At 47.7% G+C, this 19,259-nt stretch overlaps 1 protein-coding gene across 3 annotated transcripts in view; it reads right to left on the reverse strand.

Moving 5' to 3' along the window:
* Positions 1–755: 755 nt before the first annotated feature.
* The window catches only part of LOC124132036 (leucine-zipper-like transcriptional regulator 1), a 34,146-nt gene continuing 15,642 nt past the window's right edge, over positions 756–19,259 (reverse strand). Inside the window, exons 12-20 of one of the 3 annotated variants that reach the window (XM_046495617.2) lie at positions 17,932–18,043; positions 17,703–17,767; positions 15,699–15,815; positions 15,283–15,442; positions 14,199–14,377; positions 10,340–10,489; positions 9,826–9,879; positions 8,747–8,827; positions 756–1,241 (exon numbers count right to left, since the gene is read on the reverse strand). In XM_046495617.2, the coding sequence (XP_046351573.1) occupies positions 1,098–1,241; positions 8,747–8,827; positions 9,826–9,879; positions 10,340–10,489; positions 14,199–14,377; positions 15,283–15,442; positions 15,699–15,815; positions 17,703–17,767; positions 17,932–18,043 (1,062 nt within the window). In that variant the 3' untranslated portion in view covers positions 756–1,097. Of the gene's footprint in view, positions 1,242–8,186; positions 8,828–9,825; positions 9,880–10,339; positions 10,490–14,198; positions 14,378–15,282; positions 15,443–15,698; positions 15,816–17,702; positions 17,768–17,931; positions 18,047–19,259 lie in introns of all 3 variants that reach the window. The other 2 variants (XM_048396474.1, XR_007221072.1) reach the window with 2 other exon arrangements.

Raw genomic sequence — 19,259 nt, forward strand, 5'->3', positions numbered from 1 at the left:
CCAGATCCTAGCTTCCGTACTGACCGGTGCTCTGAGTGCACTCAACCAGGTCCTAGCTTCCGTACTGACCGGTGCTCTGAGTGCACTCAACCAGTTCCTAGCTTCCGTACTGACCAGTGCTCTGAGTGCACTCAACCAGATCCCAGATCCTAACTTCCGTACTGACTAGTGCTCTGAGTGCACTCAACCAGATCCTAACTTCCGTACTGACTAGTGCTCTGAGTGCACTCAACCAGGTTCTAACTTCCGTACTGACCGGTGCTCTGAGTGCACTCAACCAGTTCCTAACTTCCGTACTGACCGGTGCTCTGAGTGCACTCAACCAGTTCCTAACTTCCGTACTGACCGGTGCTCTGAGTGCACTCAACCAGGTCCTAACTTCCGTACTGACCGGTGCTCTGAGTGCACTCAACCAGGTCCTAACTTCCGTAATGACCGGTGCTCTGAGTGCACTCAACCAGGTCCTAACTTCCGTACTGCCCGGTGCTCTGAGTGCACTCAACCAGGTTCTAACTTCCGTACTGACCAGGACATATTCTCCTGACACAAGACTTGCTCTGCCTGGAGAACTGGCCGGAGTGTCCCGTGTCTACCTGATTTCCAGTCCTTCCTCCCGGACCCTGCTGGCCCTGCTGGCTACACCAATCACAATGGGCTACTGGACTCAGCTACACCAATCACAATGGGCTACTGGACTCAGCTACACCAATCACAATGGGCTACTGGACTCAGCTACACCAATCACAATGGGCTACTGGACTCGCCGAGACCAGAAATGTCTAACCTCAATCAGTTCCACCATTCATAACTTGGTACAGTTTTCGCTGAGACCAGAATGTCTGAACCCAAGTGGTTCCACCATCCTTACAATAGTCCTATAGTGCAGCTGGATTCGCTGAGACCAGAATGTCTCAACTCAATCAGTTCCACCAGTCATAACTTGGTACAGTTTTCGCTGAGACCAGAATGTCTGAACCTGATTAGTTTCATTATCATAACAAGTCCTATTTGTGCTACTGGATCTGCTGGGACTTGTCTGAACCCGATCAATTCCAGCAGTCATATTGTGCCACTGTGCCCAATCAGTTCTACCATAGTCATAACGTGCTACTAGATTCACTAAGACTGGCACTTGACATATCTTGACAGAGCCGAGACTCGCTCATGTCGTCCGCGAGAGCGTCGACGATGTCCAACAATAGCTCTTTGCTGAGTCGGCGCATCTGGGGAAGACGAGCAACCTGGAACAACAAGTGCAGCTGTACTTCAGCAAAGAGAGGACATGATATGATGATGTTAAGAAATGTGCACAGAGCTCCAGATAAGCTGCGCATCTGCGTAAAATACGCATCAGAAATGCAGAAATACGCAGTAAAATAAAATCCAAGCGTATCAAATACGCAACGAACATTACAGATGCGCTACAAAAATAAAACTTGTGCGTATCATCAAAATATTGTGAAGTAACCCTGCGTATTCGATTCGCAAATCAGCAACTTATTTTGAAATTATAAACGGGCATTCCGCCAACCCTGTCAAACTCCACGATGATAGTAAAATCATGATCATTTGCCATCACACTTTCTTGTGGAAGTATCGTGGTATTTTTGAGTCCTACAAAGCTCTCGAACCCACACGACACCAGTTTGCAGGGACTAGATGAATTTAGTAAAATCTAAATATTTTTTACATTTGTATACTTATCCTGCATTACTCCGTATTGCATTTACTGCTATGTTTGACAGAGAGACGAACTGTGTGAGATCCAGCTGCTGAAGAAAGTTGTCCCAACCAGCCCAGGAGGCAGCGCCCTCTCACAGTCGGCACGTGACCCGGAAGTCATGACGTCACACCAAAAGACATAACTGCTTTAAACATAACATCTGAAACTTCGTGGGGAGGTAGCGTAGCGAAAGGGAGGGAACTTAGACTTCGTAATGCAGGATAAGTATACAAATGTAAAAAATATTTAGATTTTACTAAATTTTTTAACTTATCCTGCATTACTCCGTATTGCATCTTTATCAGACGGCTTGGCCGGTGGGCATACTTGCAGATGTGAACCATATTAAACCCTCGTCAAGGTCCGATGAATCCGCACCGCATACAAGTGATGACCGGAACATCTACGACCATTCCTGTCTTCAGGAAACAAGAGTCGATGCAAAAACGAAACGCCCGAATAGGTAACCGAAATACAATGAGGCGTGTAGCCAAAATATATAACTTACCGAAGAGCGAAAGCGAAACGCAGTAGAACCTAGAGCTAATCTGAGGTGATAAACACCAGAGAGTTCGACGGGCCCCGCTCGGGGAATCGAAGAATCAGCGGCGTCGGCGGCAAAATCTACGACCAATCCCAAGATCGAATGCGAAACGCAGGAGAGCCCTCTAGGCTGGAGGCAAGGAACACCGGTGAGGTCGACGGGCACCGCTCAGGTACCATAGAAGCAGCGGCGTTGGCGTCGGCGCCGGTGTCCACATCTACTACCATTCCTGTCGTCAGGAAACGAGAGTTGATGCAAAAAGTAAAACCCGGATAGGTGACAGCAATAGAATGAGTCGGGTAACCCAAAACTAAAACTGACCTAAGAGCGAATGCGGAACGCAAGAGAGCCGTCTCGTCTGGGGTGATAAACACCAGAAAGGTCGACGGGCCCCGCTCAGGGTATCGGAGAATCAGTGGCGTCGGAGATAGATGACCTGTTGGGCTACAACCAGGGACCAAAACTGTGAACGCCGGCGACAACTTTCAAGGCTACATCACGGAAGTAGTGGTTGGTGAAGGCGGTGTCCGATCGCCACGAACAGGCTTCCCTGAACGACGGGATGGAACAGTATACCGTGAAGAACCAGTGTAAATACGATCGCCCTGATCTCATTTTATTTCAGGTAATAGCCTTTGGGGGGAGGGTCCAATCCGGCGGCTCATACGCTTTAAGGATGACCGCCCGGAGCCACAGGGAAAAGTATTCCGGCTGACCAACGACAGCGACGAAGGGGAGACCGGCAGAAAAAGGTGTTTCCTAGACTTGCGGCAGTCTTTAGATCGTAGAATAACCTTCAGTGCCCTTACTGGGCATAATGACGCTCATCCTCATCCTCGGCACCCACACTGGACGAGGGGGGAGGGGACAAGGAATGATCTATCAGGCTGTCCTGGGCGTTGAGTCTTTACGCTGACGTCCCAGTACGGTCCATGATGAACGGCGCCCTGGGTACCGCATTCGAACCGGGCATGGGAGACGTCGAGGGCGTGCTGTACATGGACTCGAGCGGCAGTAGTCAAAACCAGTAGAAACACCCGTCTTCTACTTAAGGTCGAAGAAGGAAGACGAGGGGAGTGGTTCGAAGGGCATTGAAGACCACATTCAGATCCAACGCAGGCGGTCCGAACTTGGTCTTCAGGTCTTCAAGACTGAACGAGCGCAGCCAGGCCCGTAGGTCGGGAATTTTCGTCTTTCTCCGATCGTCCGGGATGGCCAGAAAGGAGTAGATGGCGACCAGGTATGTGGGGGTGGTAAGCCCTTCAACCGATGGGTGCTACACAAGTACAGAAGGAACTGATCCAGGATCTGCGGTGACGCTGTCATCGGATCCTGGTGTTTGTCAGAACAAAATGCCTGGAACAAGCATCATTTATCAGCATACAGTCCCCCTGTAGATGGACGGTGGGCTGAAGCAATAGCCTTGGTCGCTCTAGCCGAATAGCCCTTGGCTTTCTGCATGTGTGTCAGGCGTGCAGACGATAACATGCGGGTATGAGGGTGTGGCAACAGACCGTGTGGATGGAGCAGAAGGTTGGACCACACCGGAAGTTCCAGGGGTTGTCTCTGGCTATGTTTCGGAGGTCGATAACCCAACTTCTGGCTGACCAATAAGGCGAGACCAAAGTCAATGGCAGGGGTCGAGTGGCCTGGATCTCTGAAGAACCGTGGGAGGGAGAACCGGAGTCGGAAAAGCGTACGCGCGTAATCCTTCTCAGGAACGATGGAAGGCTTCGACTGCCACAGCGGTCGTATCCGGCACAGGTGGAATGGAAGACGACTGCTGGCCACATTCAGATATGAGGCAAACAGATCTAGGGTTGGGGTGTCGACCGTTTCACATAGTCTGGCCCGAGGCGCCGGAGAGCGTGAGGCGTCGGAGAGCTTGAGGCGCCTGGAACGCCTAAGATGGTGATTCTCGGGGGCGCCGGTCGAGTTTGTAGCGCCGGGAGAGGGGCGAGAACTCTGGGTCCGCAAACACCACACTACGGTGACGTCGTCAGTGGACACGTTCAACAGGGCGTGACCGAGAATGCACTGTCAGCAAGTGCCGTCCTGGATAAGCATTTATCTCGAGGCTGTTGCTGTGCCTATGGTGTTGATCTCTGGATCACAGGTGGTCACAATGTGGGCTGGCGTGGGCCACTAGCCACTGACAAGGTGGCAGGGGAGGTAGTCAGCAACAGGGGTCTGCGATTGCGTACCGTCGGTACGATTCGGAAAAAGGTGTGATCGCCTGCGAGCCAACCTCAAGTAGACGAAGTAAACTAGCTTCACAATCGACCGCCGGGGCATCGACGTAACCGGGTAGTAGGAAGTCGAGGCAATATGGCCATTGCACGAAGTAATGAGATCGTTTTCATCCCTGAAGCGGCGTATAAGTACTCCTGTTCTTATATCGAGGTGACGATGGAGGACGACAACACGATACGAGGCAGGTATGCAACAGGGGTCAGTGGGACGGCCGAGGGACTTTAAGTATCAAATCGACACTGTGTCCGGTAGTCAAGGCGGAAGATAGGAAGGTGTCGTAGTCGAAAAGATCAAACCGGACGAAGGAAGGCGATCTTTTCCATCCCTTGAACGCCTATAGGCGCTATCGTTCTTATAGCGAAGGGTTGATGAAACAAGGTTCCTCGTGACAGCCGTGTTGGTAGAGGAGGTCTATTGTTTCCAACATCCGTGCATGGATGGACTGCGACAGGCGCCTGGTTGAGTGGTATCACCAAGCGTACAGGTAGACATGGAAACCAATCTGTAGAAATACATGGCACCCCTTGCCATGGTAAGTTGACCTAAATCCGGTCGGAGTTGTTGACAGTCCGAGTACTTGACACGTGACATGTAAATCACTCTGCGCAGTAGCCGAGAAAACCGCCTTGGAGTCGGAACTGAGGTGCAAACTCCACACACAGACAATCCTCAATGAACTGTGTGAGAGACGATCAAGTGGTGTACCCGAGTTTTGCGATAAAACACGGAACCCCATGGGCGTCGTGTAAAACCCGGGGAGCGCCGAGGAAGAGTCTCTCTCAGGAACGCTGGCGCTAGGGTAGGGTAGAACAGCGTTGATGTCTGCGATGTCGACGAAGTAAACTCTTTGTAAGTGGATGTCGTCATCGAATCTGATACAGACGCTGTTCACATGGCGCTCTGTTTCGATGGAAACCCGCAGGTCATCTCTCCGGAATCATAGCGCTTTAAACGACGGGATTATGGATAACGTCTCAGTGGGCAAGCTGAATCAGACCAACTGTCTATTGGTTGAAATGATTCCACCCAGGAAGTAGTACGATAGTCACGATCCCGAAGACCGACGGGAGAGTAGCGACAGGAGCGGCGACAGTTGTTTCACCATGCTTCTCCGTGTGACGAGTTATGAGACGGCAGCAAGAGAAGAGGGCAGTGGCGCCGGGGAGGCGATTGCCGATGGTGCCCCTTAAGCCGCAGTAGAAGATCGGATGGTCGGCTCGTTGATCTGAGCTTGATAAAGCTTGTTGATCTGAAGCTTGTTGAGCGCCGAAGACATCAGAGGATGCGGAGGCGCCGGAGCGCGGAGACATCAGAGGCGCCGAGACATCAGCGGCGCCGAGTCATCAGAGGCGCCGGTGGCACCGAGTCATCGGAGGCGCCGGGAGCGCCGAGTCATCAGCTTGTCATGAACAAGTCATGAAGCTTGTTGAGCGCCGAGACATCAGCGGCGCCGAGTCATCGGAAGCGCCGGAGGCACCGAGTCATCAGAGGCGCCGAGTCATCGGAGGCGCCGGGAGCGCCGAGTCATCAGAAGCGCCGGAGGCGCCGTGTCATCGGAGGCGCCGGAGGCGCCGCGTCATCGGAAGCGCCGGAGGCGCCGTGTCATCAGAGGCGCCGGAGGCGCCGCGTCATCAGAAGCGCCGGAGGCGCCGTGTCATCAGAGGCGCCGGAGGCGCCGCGTCATCAGAGGCGCCGGAGGCGCCGGGAGCGCCGCGTCATCAGAGGCGCCGGGAGCGCCGTGTCATCAGAGGCGCCGGAGGCGCCGCGTCATCAGAGGCGCCGGAGGCGCCGGGAGCGCCGCGTCATCAGAGGCGCCGGAGGCGCCGGGAGCGCCGTGTCATCAGAGGCGCCGGAGGCGCCGGGAGCGCCGGGAGCGCCGGGAGCGCCGTGTCATCAGAGGCGCCGGGGGCGCCGGAGACATCAGCGTTGACGGTGTTGGAGACCGTGAACGGTCGTATGTCGTGCCAGGGGAGGCAGACTCTACGTTGGGAGCGCTGGAGCCGCCGGTGGAGTAGGAGACCGTGAACGGTCGTATGTCGTGCCATGGGAGGCAGACTCTACGTTGGGAGCGCTGGAGCCGCCAGTGGAGTAGGAGACCGTGAACGGTCGTATGTCGTGCCATGGGAGGCAGACTCTACGTTGGGAGCCGCCGTGAAGCTCCGCTGAGCGCTGCTGCCGTCAACGTAGGTGGGGGTCGACGAGCACGTTGAGCGAGGTGTGTCCTGGATACTCGCATGAGCTGAAGGATCACAGCGACGAATGACTGCAACATCGGCACTGCCTTGTGAAAGTACAGGGCGTCGTACAATCACGGCAGAAAGGGGCGGCCCCGGCCAGATTTGTTCCCGCGGCAACAAGTGCAGCGAGGCAGAAAATCTGGAATTTAAGCAAAACATAACTATGTGGCAAAGCCACAAAGTGCGGGAAGCATAATGTGTGGCCAATCACAAAGTATGGGAAGCATAAAGTAACTCAAAAACAGTATATTTTATTAAAGTTTATGAGATAAACAAGTACGCTAAAAGGGAGCGAAAAGGCAAAGCCTTAAGCAAACACGTAACCATGTGGCAAAACCACAGAGTACGGGAGACATAATGTAACTCATAAACTTCGTATTATATTGAAGTTTATGAGAAGAAACAATTACGCTTAGAGGTAGCGAAAAGGCAAGGCTTTAAGCACACCAAAACAACATACATAAATGTAATGTATTACCCAAGCCAAAGAGAGAATTCAAAACGCAGAACACGACATTACGTGGCCACGTGGTGAATGGCCAAAATGGCGGGAACAACATTGCGCCCGTAAATTACTGTGACGTGAGCCACAGACGAGCGATAAACGTTACAATTTACGAATGGGAAGACCCTAAGGTCACGGCCCATAACAGGTAACAATGTAGCAGCATATAATGAATGTAGAAACACGCAAAATATAAAAAACAAATAATAAGCTTTAATTTCCACAAGGGATACAAAGTACGTCCGTCCGTGGAGGTGACAAAGCAGTTATGTCTTTTGGTGTGACGTCATGACTTCCGGGTCACGTGCCGACTGTGAGAGGGCGCTGCCTCCTGGGCTGGTTGGGACAACTTTCTTCAGCAGCTGGATCTCACACAGTTCGTCTCTCTGTCAAACATAGCAGTAAATGCAATACGGAGTAATGCAGGATAAGTTAAAAAATAGTGTTTTTAAATATTTAACTTAAATACCCACATGTGTAAAAACTAGTGGGTAACAGAAATTTGAATACCCAGATAGAATTACTGATACCCAATGATTTTAAAATGCATGCGTAAAATACCCACAACACCAAGAGCTTATCTGGAGCTCTGGTGCACCTCAACCATTGCACTCTACTTACAAGCTGCTCCACAAGAAAATATAGAGAACAAAATCCAAAATAATGATTGTTCAAAATATCATAGAGAGAATGTAAAGAGTACCTTAGGGAAGTACCGGTAATATACTTCCCAGAAGTATAAGTATATATATAATGTACTATGATATTAAGTGCTCCTGTACTGTGATATTGAGAGCTGCTTACCTTAGGGAAGTAATGTACTATGATACTGAGAACTGCTTACCTTAGGGAAGTAATGTACTGTGATGTTGAGAACTGCTTACCTTAGAGAAGTAATGTACTATGATATTAAGCGCTGCTTACCTTAGGGAAGTAATGTACTATGATATTGAGAGCTGCTTACCTTAGGGAAGTAATGTACTGTGATGCTGAGAACTGCTTACCTTAGAGAAGTAATGTACTATGATATTGAGCGCTGCTTACCTTAGGGAAGTAATGTACTATGATATTGAGAACTGCTTACCTTAGGGAAGTAATGTACTATGATATTGAGAGCTGCTTACCTTAGGGAAGTAATGTACTGTGATGTTGAGAACTGCTTACCTTAGGGAAGTAATGTACTATGATATTGAGAGCTGCTTACCTTAGGGAAGTAATGTACTATGATACTGAGAACTGCTTACTTTAGGGAAGTAATGTACTATGATATTGAGAGCTGCTTACCTTAGGAAAGTAATGTACTATGATATTGAGAGCTGCTTACCTTAGGGAAGTAATGTACTATGATATTGAGAGCTGCTTACCTTAGGGAAGTAATGTACTATGATATTGAGAGCTGCTTACCTTAGGGAAGTAATGTACAATGATATTGAGAGCTGCTTACCTTAGGGAAGTAATGTACTATGATATTGAGAACTGCTTACCTTAGGGAAGTAATGTACTATGATATTGAGAGCATGTTTCCGCATATCCATAGCCTGGATCTTGTCTGCTGCTTCCAAGATCTGGAACCAGAAAGGATTGACTTAAAGTACAAGCAAGACATATAATTTCACTTAAAGGGCAGATCTGTTTCAGTCCATTATTAATGAGGAAATGTGTGAACTGGGTCATTTCTTCCAATAGTTTGAAATAAGGTGCAGCAATCTAATGTTTTTCGCGTGTTTTTTTTTAACGCAGCATTCAGCAATATTACAGTTATATGACGATGGTATGTACAAAAATCAAATCTGGACCTGACAATCAAGAGATTAACATCGTGAGCATTGATCTACGCAGTTGAGATACGATGAATCAAGTCAGCGAGGCTGGCCACTCAATGCCGTTAGTCACCTCTTATGACAAGCATGGTTGCTGAAAGACCAGTTCTATCCCGGAATTTTCTACTTTGTCACTAAGCCCCTGATCCATTGAGTTGCCCCTGAATACAACGGGCATAGGTTGCAGTAGATGTGTGCTAACCCGGAGTGCCACGGGGAATATTCAACTGACATAAATATAAGAATCCAAATGTGTGTGTTACTTAGCGTGATCTCACCTGGACCACATCATAGCAATTGCTACATATCTCACCTGGATCACATCATAGCAATTGCTACATATCTTACCTGGACCACATCATAGCAATTAGCCACATATCTCACCTGGACCACATCATAGCAATTGCTACATATCTTACCTGGATCACATCAAAGCAATTACGTACATATCTCAACTGGATCACATCATAGCAATTAGCTATATATCTTACCTGGACCACATCATAACAATTACCTACATATCTCACCAGGATCACATCAAAGCAATTACGTACATATCTCACCTGGACCACATCATAGCAATTACCTACATATCTTACCTGGATCACATCATAGCAATTACCTACATATCTCACCTGGATCACATTATAGCAATTACCTACATATCTCACTTGGATCACATTATAGCAATTAGCTACATATCTCACACGGATCACATCATAGCAATTACCTACATATCTCACCTGGATCACATTTTGGAAGGAGACATTCATCTCTAAGTTGTGTTTACAAAATGCCTGCAAACAAAAACAAAAATATCGATATTGATTATCGATCAGATCATCTTGACTGGTGCCACTATTTTGTTTGAAGCAAATGTAAGTGATATGAGAGGTGGAATCTGATTGATTCTATAGGAGGGACATAGAAGAGACATAACTACTAATAGCGACTGAGCCAACAAAGTCCAGCCTGGTTCGGCAAGGGTGGAAACTGGACTGTTATAGTCAGTAAACTCCCTTGCTTCAGGAAGATGGGTGCGGGATTTGCCTGTATGACCACCACAAAGCGTGAATGTGGCACAATGGTTAATAAGTGCACAATGACGCAATATAATGTACATTAAAGCTTTTCCTTTTTCAAATGGAATTCAACCATTTACATTTTAGAAATATGTCTCAGGAAAGTTAAATACTCTGAACACGTACTACTTGACCTCCATATAACATCAGTACTGTGATCACAAAACTTGGCTACCTGCAATCTGTTGTTGGTGAAGCCGTAGAAGTAGGGTGCGGGGAAGAGGTAGAGGGAGTCTTCGGGCGGCATGGACACCTCGCCGTAGTAGATGTAGCGGAGTAGGCTGTCGAACGCCTGGCGGGATGGCACCATCTCGCCGATGATGATCTGCTCGGACAAACAGTAACATTACTCTCCTAAAACCAGATGCTAGAATCATCCTTTCAAACACATAAGTTCAGTACACATCAGTTGTTTTTTGCTGGCACCTATATCACAGTTGGCTGTAAGTCTGACCAGACAAACCAGTGATTGACAGTGCATGCCTGGGTGAGGGAATGTTAATGTAACCCTATATGCATTGACACACAATCAACCAAGTCACCATGTCTGACATTCCAATCCATTTGGTTGCCCATGATGGCAATCACAGGTAGCTGGGACCTGTTTTAACCTGAAATCACTAGGGAGACAATCACAGGTAGCTGGGACCTGTTTTAACCTGGAATCACTAGGGAGACAATCACAGGTAGCTGGGACCTGTTTTAACCTGGAATCACTAGGAGAGACAATCACAGGTAGCTGGGACCTGTTTTAACCTGGAAATCACTAGGGGAGACAATCACAGGTTGCTGGGGCCTGTTTTAACCTGGAATGACTAGGGGAGACAATCACAGGTAGCTGGGGCCTGTTTTAACCCGGAATCACTAGGGGAGACAATCACAGGTAGCTGGGGCCTGTTTTAACCCGGAATCACTAGGGGAGACAATCACAGGTAGCTGGGGCCTGTTTTAACCCGGAATCACTATGGGAGACAATCACAGGTAGCTGGGGCCTGTTTTAACCCGGAATCACTATGGGAGACAATCACAGGTAGCTGGGGCCTGTTTTAACCCGGAATCTCTATGGGAGACAATCACAGGTTGCTGGGGCCTGTTTTAACCCGGAATCACTATGGGAGACAATCACAGGTAGCTGGGGCCTGTTTTAACCTGGAATCACTAGGGGAGACAATCACAGATAGCTGGGGCCTGTTTTAACCCGGAATCACTAGGGAAGACAATCACAGGTCGAGGGAACCTGTTTTAACCCGGAATCACTATGGGAGACAATCACAGGTTGAGGGAACCTGTTTTAACCCGGAATCACTAGGGGAGACAATCACAGGTAGCTGGGACCTGTTTTAACCTGGAATCACTAGGGGAGACAATCACAGGTAGCTGGGACCTGTTTTAACCTGGAATCACTAGGGGAGACAATCACAGGTTGCTTGGACCTGTTTTAACCTGGAATCACTAGGGGAGACAATCACAGGTCGAGGGAACCTGTTTTAACCCGGAATCACTAGGGGAGACAATCACAGGTAGCTGGGACCTGTTTTAACCTGGAATCACTATGGGAGACAATCACAGGTAGGTTGGGCCTGTTTTAACCTGGAATCACTAGGGGAGACAATCACAGGTTGCTGGGACCTGTTTTAACCTGGAATCACTATGGGAGACAATCACAGGTAGCTGGGGCCTGTTTTAACCTGGAATCACTAGGGGAGACAATCACAGGTAGCTGGGGCCTGTTTTAACCTGGAATCACTAGGGGAGACAATCACAGGTTGCTGGGACCTGTTTTAACCTGGAATCACTAGGGGAGACAATCACAGGTTGAGGGAACCTGTTAAAACCTGGAATCACTAGGGGAGACAATCACAGGTCGAGGGAACCTGTTTTAACCCGGAATCACTAGGGGAGACAATCACAGGTAGCTGGGACCTGTTTTAACCCGGAATCACTAGGGGAGACAATCACAGGTAGCTGGGGCCTGTTTTAACCTGGAATCACTAGGGGAGACAATCACAGGTAGCTGGGACCTGTTTTAACCCGGAATCACTAGGGGAGACAATCACAGGTAGCTGGGACCTGTTTTAACCTGGAATCACTATGGGAGATAATCACAGGTAGCTGGGGCCTGTTTTAACCCGGAATCTCTATGGGTGACAATCACAGGTTGCTTGGGCCTGTTTTAAAATGGAATCACTAGGGGAGACAATCACAGGTAGCTGGGACCTGTTTTAACCCGGAATCACTAGGGGAGACAATCACAGGTAGCTGGGGCCTGTTTTAACCTGGAATCACTATGGGAGAGAATCACAGGTAGCTGGGGCCTGTTTTAACCCGGAATCTCTATGGGTGACAATCACAGGTTGCTTGGGCCTGTTAAAACCTGGAATCACAATGGGAGACAATCACAGGTCGAGTGAACCTGTTTTAACCCAGAATCACTAGGGAAGACAATCACAGGTAGCTGGGACCTGTTTTAACCCGGAATCACTAGGGGAGACAATCACAGGTCGAGGGAACCTGTTTTAACCCGGAATCACTATGGGAGACAATCACAGGTTGAGGGAACCTGTTTTAACCCGGAATCACTAGGGGAGACAATCACAGGTAGCTGGGACCTGTTTTAACCTGGAATCACTAGGGGAGACAATCACAGGTAGCTGGGACCTGTTTTAACCTGGAATCACTAGGGGAGACAATCACAGGTTGCTTGGACCTGTTTTAACCTGGAATCACTAGGGGAGACAATCACAGGTCGAGGGAACCTGTTTTAACCCGGAATCACTAGGGGAGACAATCACAGGTAGCTGGGACCTGTTTTAACCTGGAATCACTATGGGAGACAATCACAGGTAGGTTGGGCCTGTTTTAACCTGGAATCACTAGGGGAGACAATCACAGGTTGCTGGGACCTGTTTTAACCTGGAATCACTATGGGAGACAATCACAGGTAGCTGGGGCCTGTTTTAACCTGGAATCACTAGGGGAGACAATCACAGGTAGCTGGGGCCTGTTTTAACCTGGAATCACTAGGGGAGACAATCACAGGTTGCTGGGACCTGTTTTAACCTGGAATCACTAGGGGAGACAATCACAGGTTGAGGGAACCTGTTAAAACCTGGAATCACTAGGGGAGACAATCACAGGTCGAGGGAACCTGTTTTAACCCGGAATCACTAGGGGAGACAATCACAGGTAGCTGGGACCTGTTTTAACCTGGAATCACTAGGGGAGACAATCACAGGTAGCTGGGGCCTGTTTTAACCTGGAATCACTAGGGGAGACAATCACAGGTAGCTGGGACCTGTTTTAACCCGGAATCACTAGGGGAGACAATCACAGGTAGCTGGGACCTGTTTTAACCTGGAATCACTATGGGAGATAATCACAGGTAGCTGGGGCCTGTTTTAACCCGGAATCTCTATGGGTGACAATCACAGGTTGCTTGGGCCTGTTTTAAAATGGAATCACTAGGGGAGACAATCACAGGTAGCTGGGACCTGTTTTAACCTGGAATCACTAGGGGAGACAATCACAGGTAGCTGGGGCCTGTTTTAACCTGGAATCACTATGGGAGAGAATCACAGGTAGCTGGGGCCTGTTTTAACCCGGAATCTCTATGGGTGACAATCACAGGTTGCTTGGGCCTGTTTTAAAATGGAATCACTAGGGGAGACAATCACAGGTTTGTCTTGTCCAAACTCAATTATTTAGAGGGGGCAGAGGTGGCCCAGTCGTCTAATGTGCTGCAATTTGCTGTGCAGACTTAAGTCCCTTGGCTACTCCAGAAACCTATGATTGTGGGTTCAAATCCTGGTTCGCCCTGATTATGTTTCTAGGTTTGCCAGCACCATACCCGTGCTCTTTCCGCACGTTCCGCTCTCCAGGCGGATGCTCTACCACTAGACCACTGAGGCGGTATGCTCACTAACAGGACAAACATGTTTCAACACATAAGTTCTTCAGCAATACCGAGACATGAGGTGATTTCCTATTAGTGCAGCCAGACAATCCCGGTGTGTCACTGTACTGCCTGCACTCACTGTGACGGTGTTGTTCTCCGGCATGAAGGAGCGGAACATGGCCTCGAAGTAGCTGCAGCGGGCCGCCAGGATGGCCTTGTGGGACCTGACGGGGGTGCCGTCCAGCATCAGTGTGATGTCACAAAACTCGTGGCCTGCAGACTTGAGGAAGACGTCCATATCCTTCTCCAGGGAGTTGGCTGCAACAGGCACATAACGATCCTTGTGTGTACACATGGACAACACCGTCCATGTCCATACACCTGGGATAACTAGTCATCTGATCTCAGCAGTGTGTGTGTGTGTGTGTGTGTGTGTGTGTGTGTGTGTGTGTGTGTGTGTGTGTGTGTGTTTGTGTGCGTGCGTGCGTGGTGTGTACGTGTGGTCTGTGCGTGGTGTGTGCCTGTCTGTTTCTGTGTGTGGTGTGTGTCTGTTCATGTGTGTCTGTGGTGTGTGTGTGTATGTATGTTTCTGTGTGTAAGTGTCTGTTTCTGTGTGTGGTGTGTGTGTGTCTGTTTCTGTGTGTGTGTGTCTGTTTCTGTGTGTGGTGTGTGCATGTCTGTGTGTGGTCTGTGTGTGGTCTGTGTGTGGTCTGTGCGTGCATGTGTCTGTTTCAGTGTGTCTGTCTGTGCGAGTGAGTGAGTGAGACATGGGGTAAGACATGTCATCATAAGAACAAAAATACATGCGAAAAGTTCAACGCCCTTCGTCTGGCCAGTTTACCGAGCCAAATATACACTCTGAGTGAATATAAGAGCATGGTCAAACAAGGTCAAAATTTTCAATCTTCCCCAAAACAGAACATATGTGTAGAATTGATATTATATTATACATTAACATACCACAGGTATCCAGGTTCTAGTACTTGCTCAAATGCAGATTTATCCATGTGAATCCCACGATAAGCTAAACAAAATGGGTTTTTAGAGTAATAATATCAATGATATTCATCCTGACTCAAACTACATCCTCTACCTTTTGGAAATAAGGTGACATAAGCGATTGGTATGAGTCAGGATAAGGCAAAATTGCTTAATTTCATTACAATTTGAACAAAAATGACTGAGTGATGGCCATAAAGCTGCTTATGACGGAGGGGACTCACTGATGACAGGGTCCTGGTACGTCTCCAACATCCTCTGGTGCGGCTGCTGGCGGCGGCGGATGATCTCCACCATCAGAGGCTGGTCAAGGGTCTCGAACTCCTTGCTCATCACGATCTGGTTGTAGTTGCTCTCTTTCACAATGAACCGCAGACAGTACTCCTGGAACATTAACATGTTACAATGAGCCCCAGACAGTTCTGTAACACACATACCTCCACAATGAACCCCAGACAGTTCTGTAACACTGATGACCAGGTGAGTCTGACAGTGGAGGACCTTGCTATGCTGATCTGCTGAATGCAAATGTAGACACCACTGAGGTTTATGTAAAATAACATGATGTTTGGATAAAACACTACATTTTCACTGGTCTCGGGCTGAAGGTCTAGAGACAGTGTCTATCCATGTGACTCACCTTAAGGAAATCCAGATTAAGTTTGGCAGCATTCCTCAGGGCCACGAGGACGTTCCTGTGTCCGATGCACGCCTCCAGGTAGTGAACACACAGCTGCTCCAGGCGACTCATGTGAAACTGAGGACACCAATAAGGCACATGTGTTACTGCATGCTACTGAGCGCTGTGGCAGCATGTGGTCTTGGTTACATTACAGCAGTGCCACGTCTACGAGGCGTGACATCATCACGCCATCAGTGTATCTGGGTGACGCCATTCTCAGTAAATGATAGACAGCGCCATTACAGATTTTCAGTGTTATTTGCTCCTGCCCCCAAAATACGACAACAAACAAAAGTCAGTCAACACAGTTTTCATAGCCACTATCTTCAATATCACAGTTATGTTTCAGCAGTTTGCAAATCTAGGCCAAAAAAGCCTGTGGCTGATAGTGAGCGAGTGAGTGAGTGAGTGAGTGAGTGAGTTTAACGCCGCTTGTAACAGTATTCCAGTTATAACATGGGGTGTCAGCTAAATTGGGGAGGAAAGCCCGAGGTGATGCAGGTGTGGGACGTTTACAACTTCGGTGAAACCCACGAGCACGGATATGGTGCTGACAAACCTAAAAACATAATCGGGGGGACCGGGATTTGAAACCACAATCATAGGTTTCTGGCGTTCCCAAGGGACGCAACTCTGCACAGTGAATCGAGACGACTGGGCCACCCGTGCCCCCTGTGTCTGATAGCAGGAGCGAGGATGACAGGGAAAACACTGCAACCGCCTGAATCTTACCAGCTTTATAACAAGCATGCCATCATCCTCTGTTTGACAGTATTGCATTGTTTGTTTGTAATTTAATGCCACACTCAGCAAAATTCCAGCCATATGACGGCAGTCTGTAAATAATCGAGTCTGGACCATACAATCCAGTGATTGACATCATGAGCATCGATCAACGCAATTGAGATACGGTGACATGCATCAACCAAACAACAAGTCTGTCCACCCGATCCTGTTAGTCACCTCTTACGACAAGCATAGTCGCCTTTTAGTATTTACCTAAGAACCAGTTTTATCATCCAAAACTGGCTTCCTGCTGATACTGCTGAAGTGAAATTGAATCACAATGCTTTGTAGCTCATTATGATGTCATCGGTTACAATCCCGACAAAATCAAATGACATGACTAATCTCTCTGCCACTGAAGTTGGTTAGCTGTATTTTTTACACTGAAGATACTGGTTATTACAGTTTGAAAACTGAAAAGGTTGAAAAATGATTCTGGATGATAGGTAGAATCTCACTCTTGTATCGTTTGATACCAAATCAACACTCATTGATAAAGCCTTTTAGTTTTCGACCCTTATTGACTCGTGTTGATACAATTGATACCCAACGACACTCAGGGTGGATTCTCTATACCATATCAGACTTCCAAGCATGACGGGGGAACAGGTAGCCCAGTCGTCTAGGGTGCTGCAATTTGCTGTGCAGAGTTGCCTCCCCTGGGTACGCCAGAAACCTATGACTGTGGTTCAATCCCGATTATGTTTCTAGGTTTGTCAGCACCATACCCATGAATGGGTTTCACCAAAGTACGTCTGCATTACTTCAGGCTTTCCCCGACATTAAGCTGACAGTCCATGATATAACTGGAATACTGTTCAAATCGGAGTTAAACCCAACTCTCTCACTCACTCCAAGCATGGGAAGGCACAGGTGGCCCAGTCGTCTAAGGCGCCGCAATTCGCTGTGCAGAGTTGCGTCCCTTTAGCAGGCCAGAAACCTATGATTGTGGGTTCGAATCCCGGTTCGCCTCGATTATGTTTCGAGGTTTGTCAGCACCATACCCGTGCTCGTGGGTTTCATCGAAGTGGTAAACTTCTGAGACCTGCATCACTTCGGGCTTTCCTCCCACATTAAGTTGACACGCCGCGATATAACTGGAATACTGTTAAAAGCGGCGTTAAACCCAACTCACTCACTAACTCACTCACTCACTCCAAGCATGAGAAGACTGACCTGCAGTGCGAGCCTGTACACGTCCATCATGCTGAGGATAACATCATTACTGTGAGGTTCCTGACCTGCAGGGCAAACATCAATGAAAAGACAAATACTGGAGGACAACAATAAAAAACAATACATCTGTCTAAATGCAGGCTATACCCCTTAAAGATTATTTGTATATAATTAATATTCCAACTTTACAGGCACAGAATGATTTTCCTATGAAACCTTGTCAATATACCTTTCTTTGTGGGGTGGATTCTGTCAGTGTAAATGTAGGACAGCACCATCTCAAAAGCGTTGGGACTTGCGTCCGGGAGCGCGACCTCGAGCCGATTGTTCTCCCCGTACTGCTGCTAGGATGAGATCACATGATGTACACACTTCACAACAACATGGTATCATGCACTTAATATCGTGCAGTAGCAGCAACTAGTATTAATACAGTTTCGCCTTCATCTTTTTGTTTATAAATCAATGAACCAAACTACAATAACAGTGATTCCAAGAACACGTCAGGAGAAGGCTCGGCATATTGGCAGTCAAAGAAATCTGAACTCAGTCCTTAAACACACCCTGATTGTTAACTAACTAAAACACTCTAACTGAAGGATGACCCAAATAACATAGTGACATTGTCTCAGTTTCCAAACATGCACTATTTGTTTGTTTGTTGTTTAACGCCACACTCAGCAGCATCCAAGCTACAGTGATCCCTCGCTATTGTGCTCTCCGATAAAGCGCTACCTCGGTTACTACGGTAATGCGGTAACGCATGGCTCCCAAAATTTATGTACACTTTTAATACTGAGAGTTTTACACAGACATGATTGTATTGTTGTTCGTTGTTCACATAACACCTCTCATTGCATAATCAACCGTTTATCGCTGAATGGAGTTCTAATAATCTGTTTGAAAACATCCGTGGCAAGTCCCGGAAATACGATTGTTCTACTAGTTAACTTTTCACACTATACATCCTTTGATTTTAGAAGCACATGCATGCAATAAAAGAGAACCACAAGCGAAGTTTATATTCTTAATTAGTGGGCAATCCAATTTGAGGCGACACTGTCAACTCACATGTTGCTGTCACAACACGACGGTCATTCTTTTTGATTCAGATCAAGTAACCGTATCAAACCAATTAATCTGGCTTGAATGTGTATCTATATTTGTATGAATGTGTATGAATGCGCACATGTAAATATTCTTGTTTTCCATATTTTAAGCAACATGACCAATCAATGCCACTGAAACACTCTGTACTTGTGTAATGAATTGTGATTGGCTCTTCACTCATAGCGTCTGTTACTACCATTATCGATCAATATTTTCATGTAAGTAGACTACATTCACATTGAATGTGACAGTTAAGGCTTGGAAATAATAACCAACGGCGAAAACATAATGGATATATATTTTTACACTATGAACGGTAACAACAACATTGCAATGTGCGAGACAAGGCAAAGATGGTGAGATTTGCCGAGCGCGCTCCCCCGCCTCCGACTCCGCCTCGGTTAAACGGCTCATCGTCTATAACGCCCACAAATTATTTGGACTCCA

Source organism: Haliotis rufescens, unplaced genomic scaffold (genome assembly GCF_023055435.1).
Source record: "Haliotis rufescens isolate VD_foot unplaced genomic scaffold, xgHalRufe1.0.p SCAF_15, whole genome shotgun sequence".
In the NCBI taxonomy this organism is placed as follows: domain Eukaryota; kingdom Metazoa; phylum Mollusca; class Gastropoda; order Lepetellida; family Haliotidae; genus Haliotis; species Haliotis rufescens.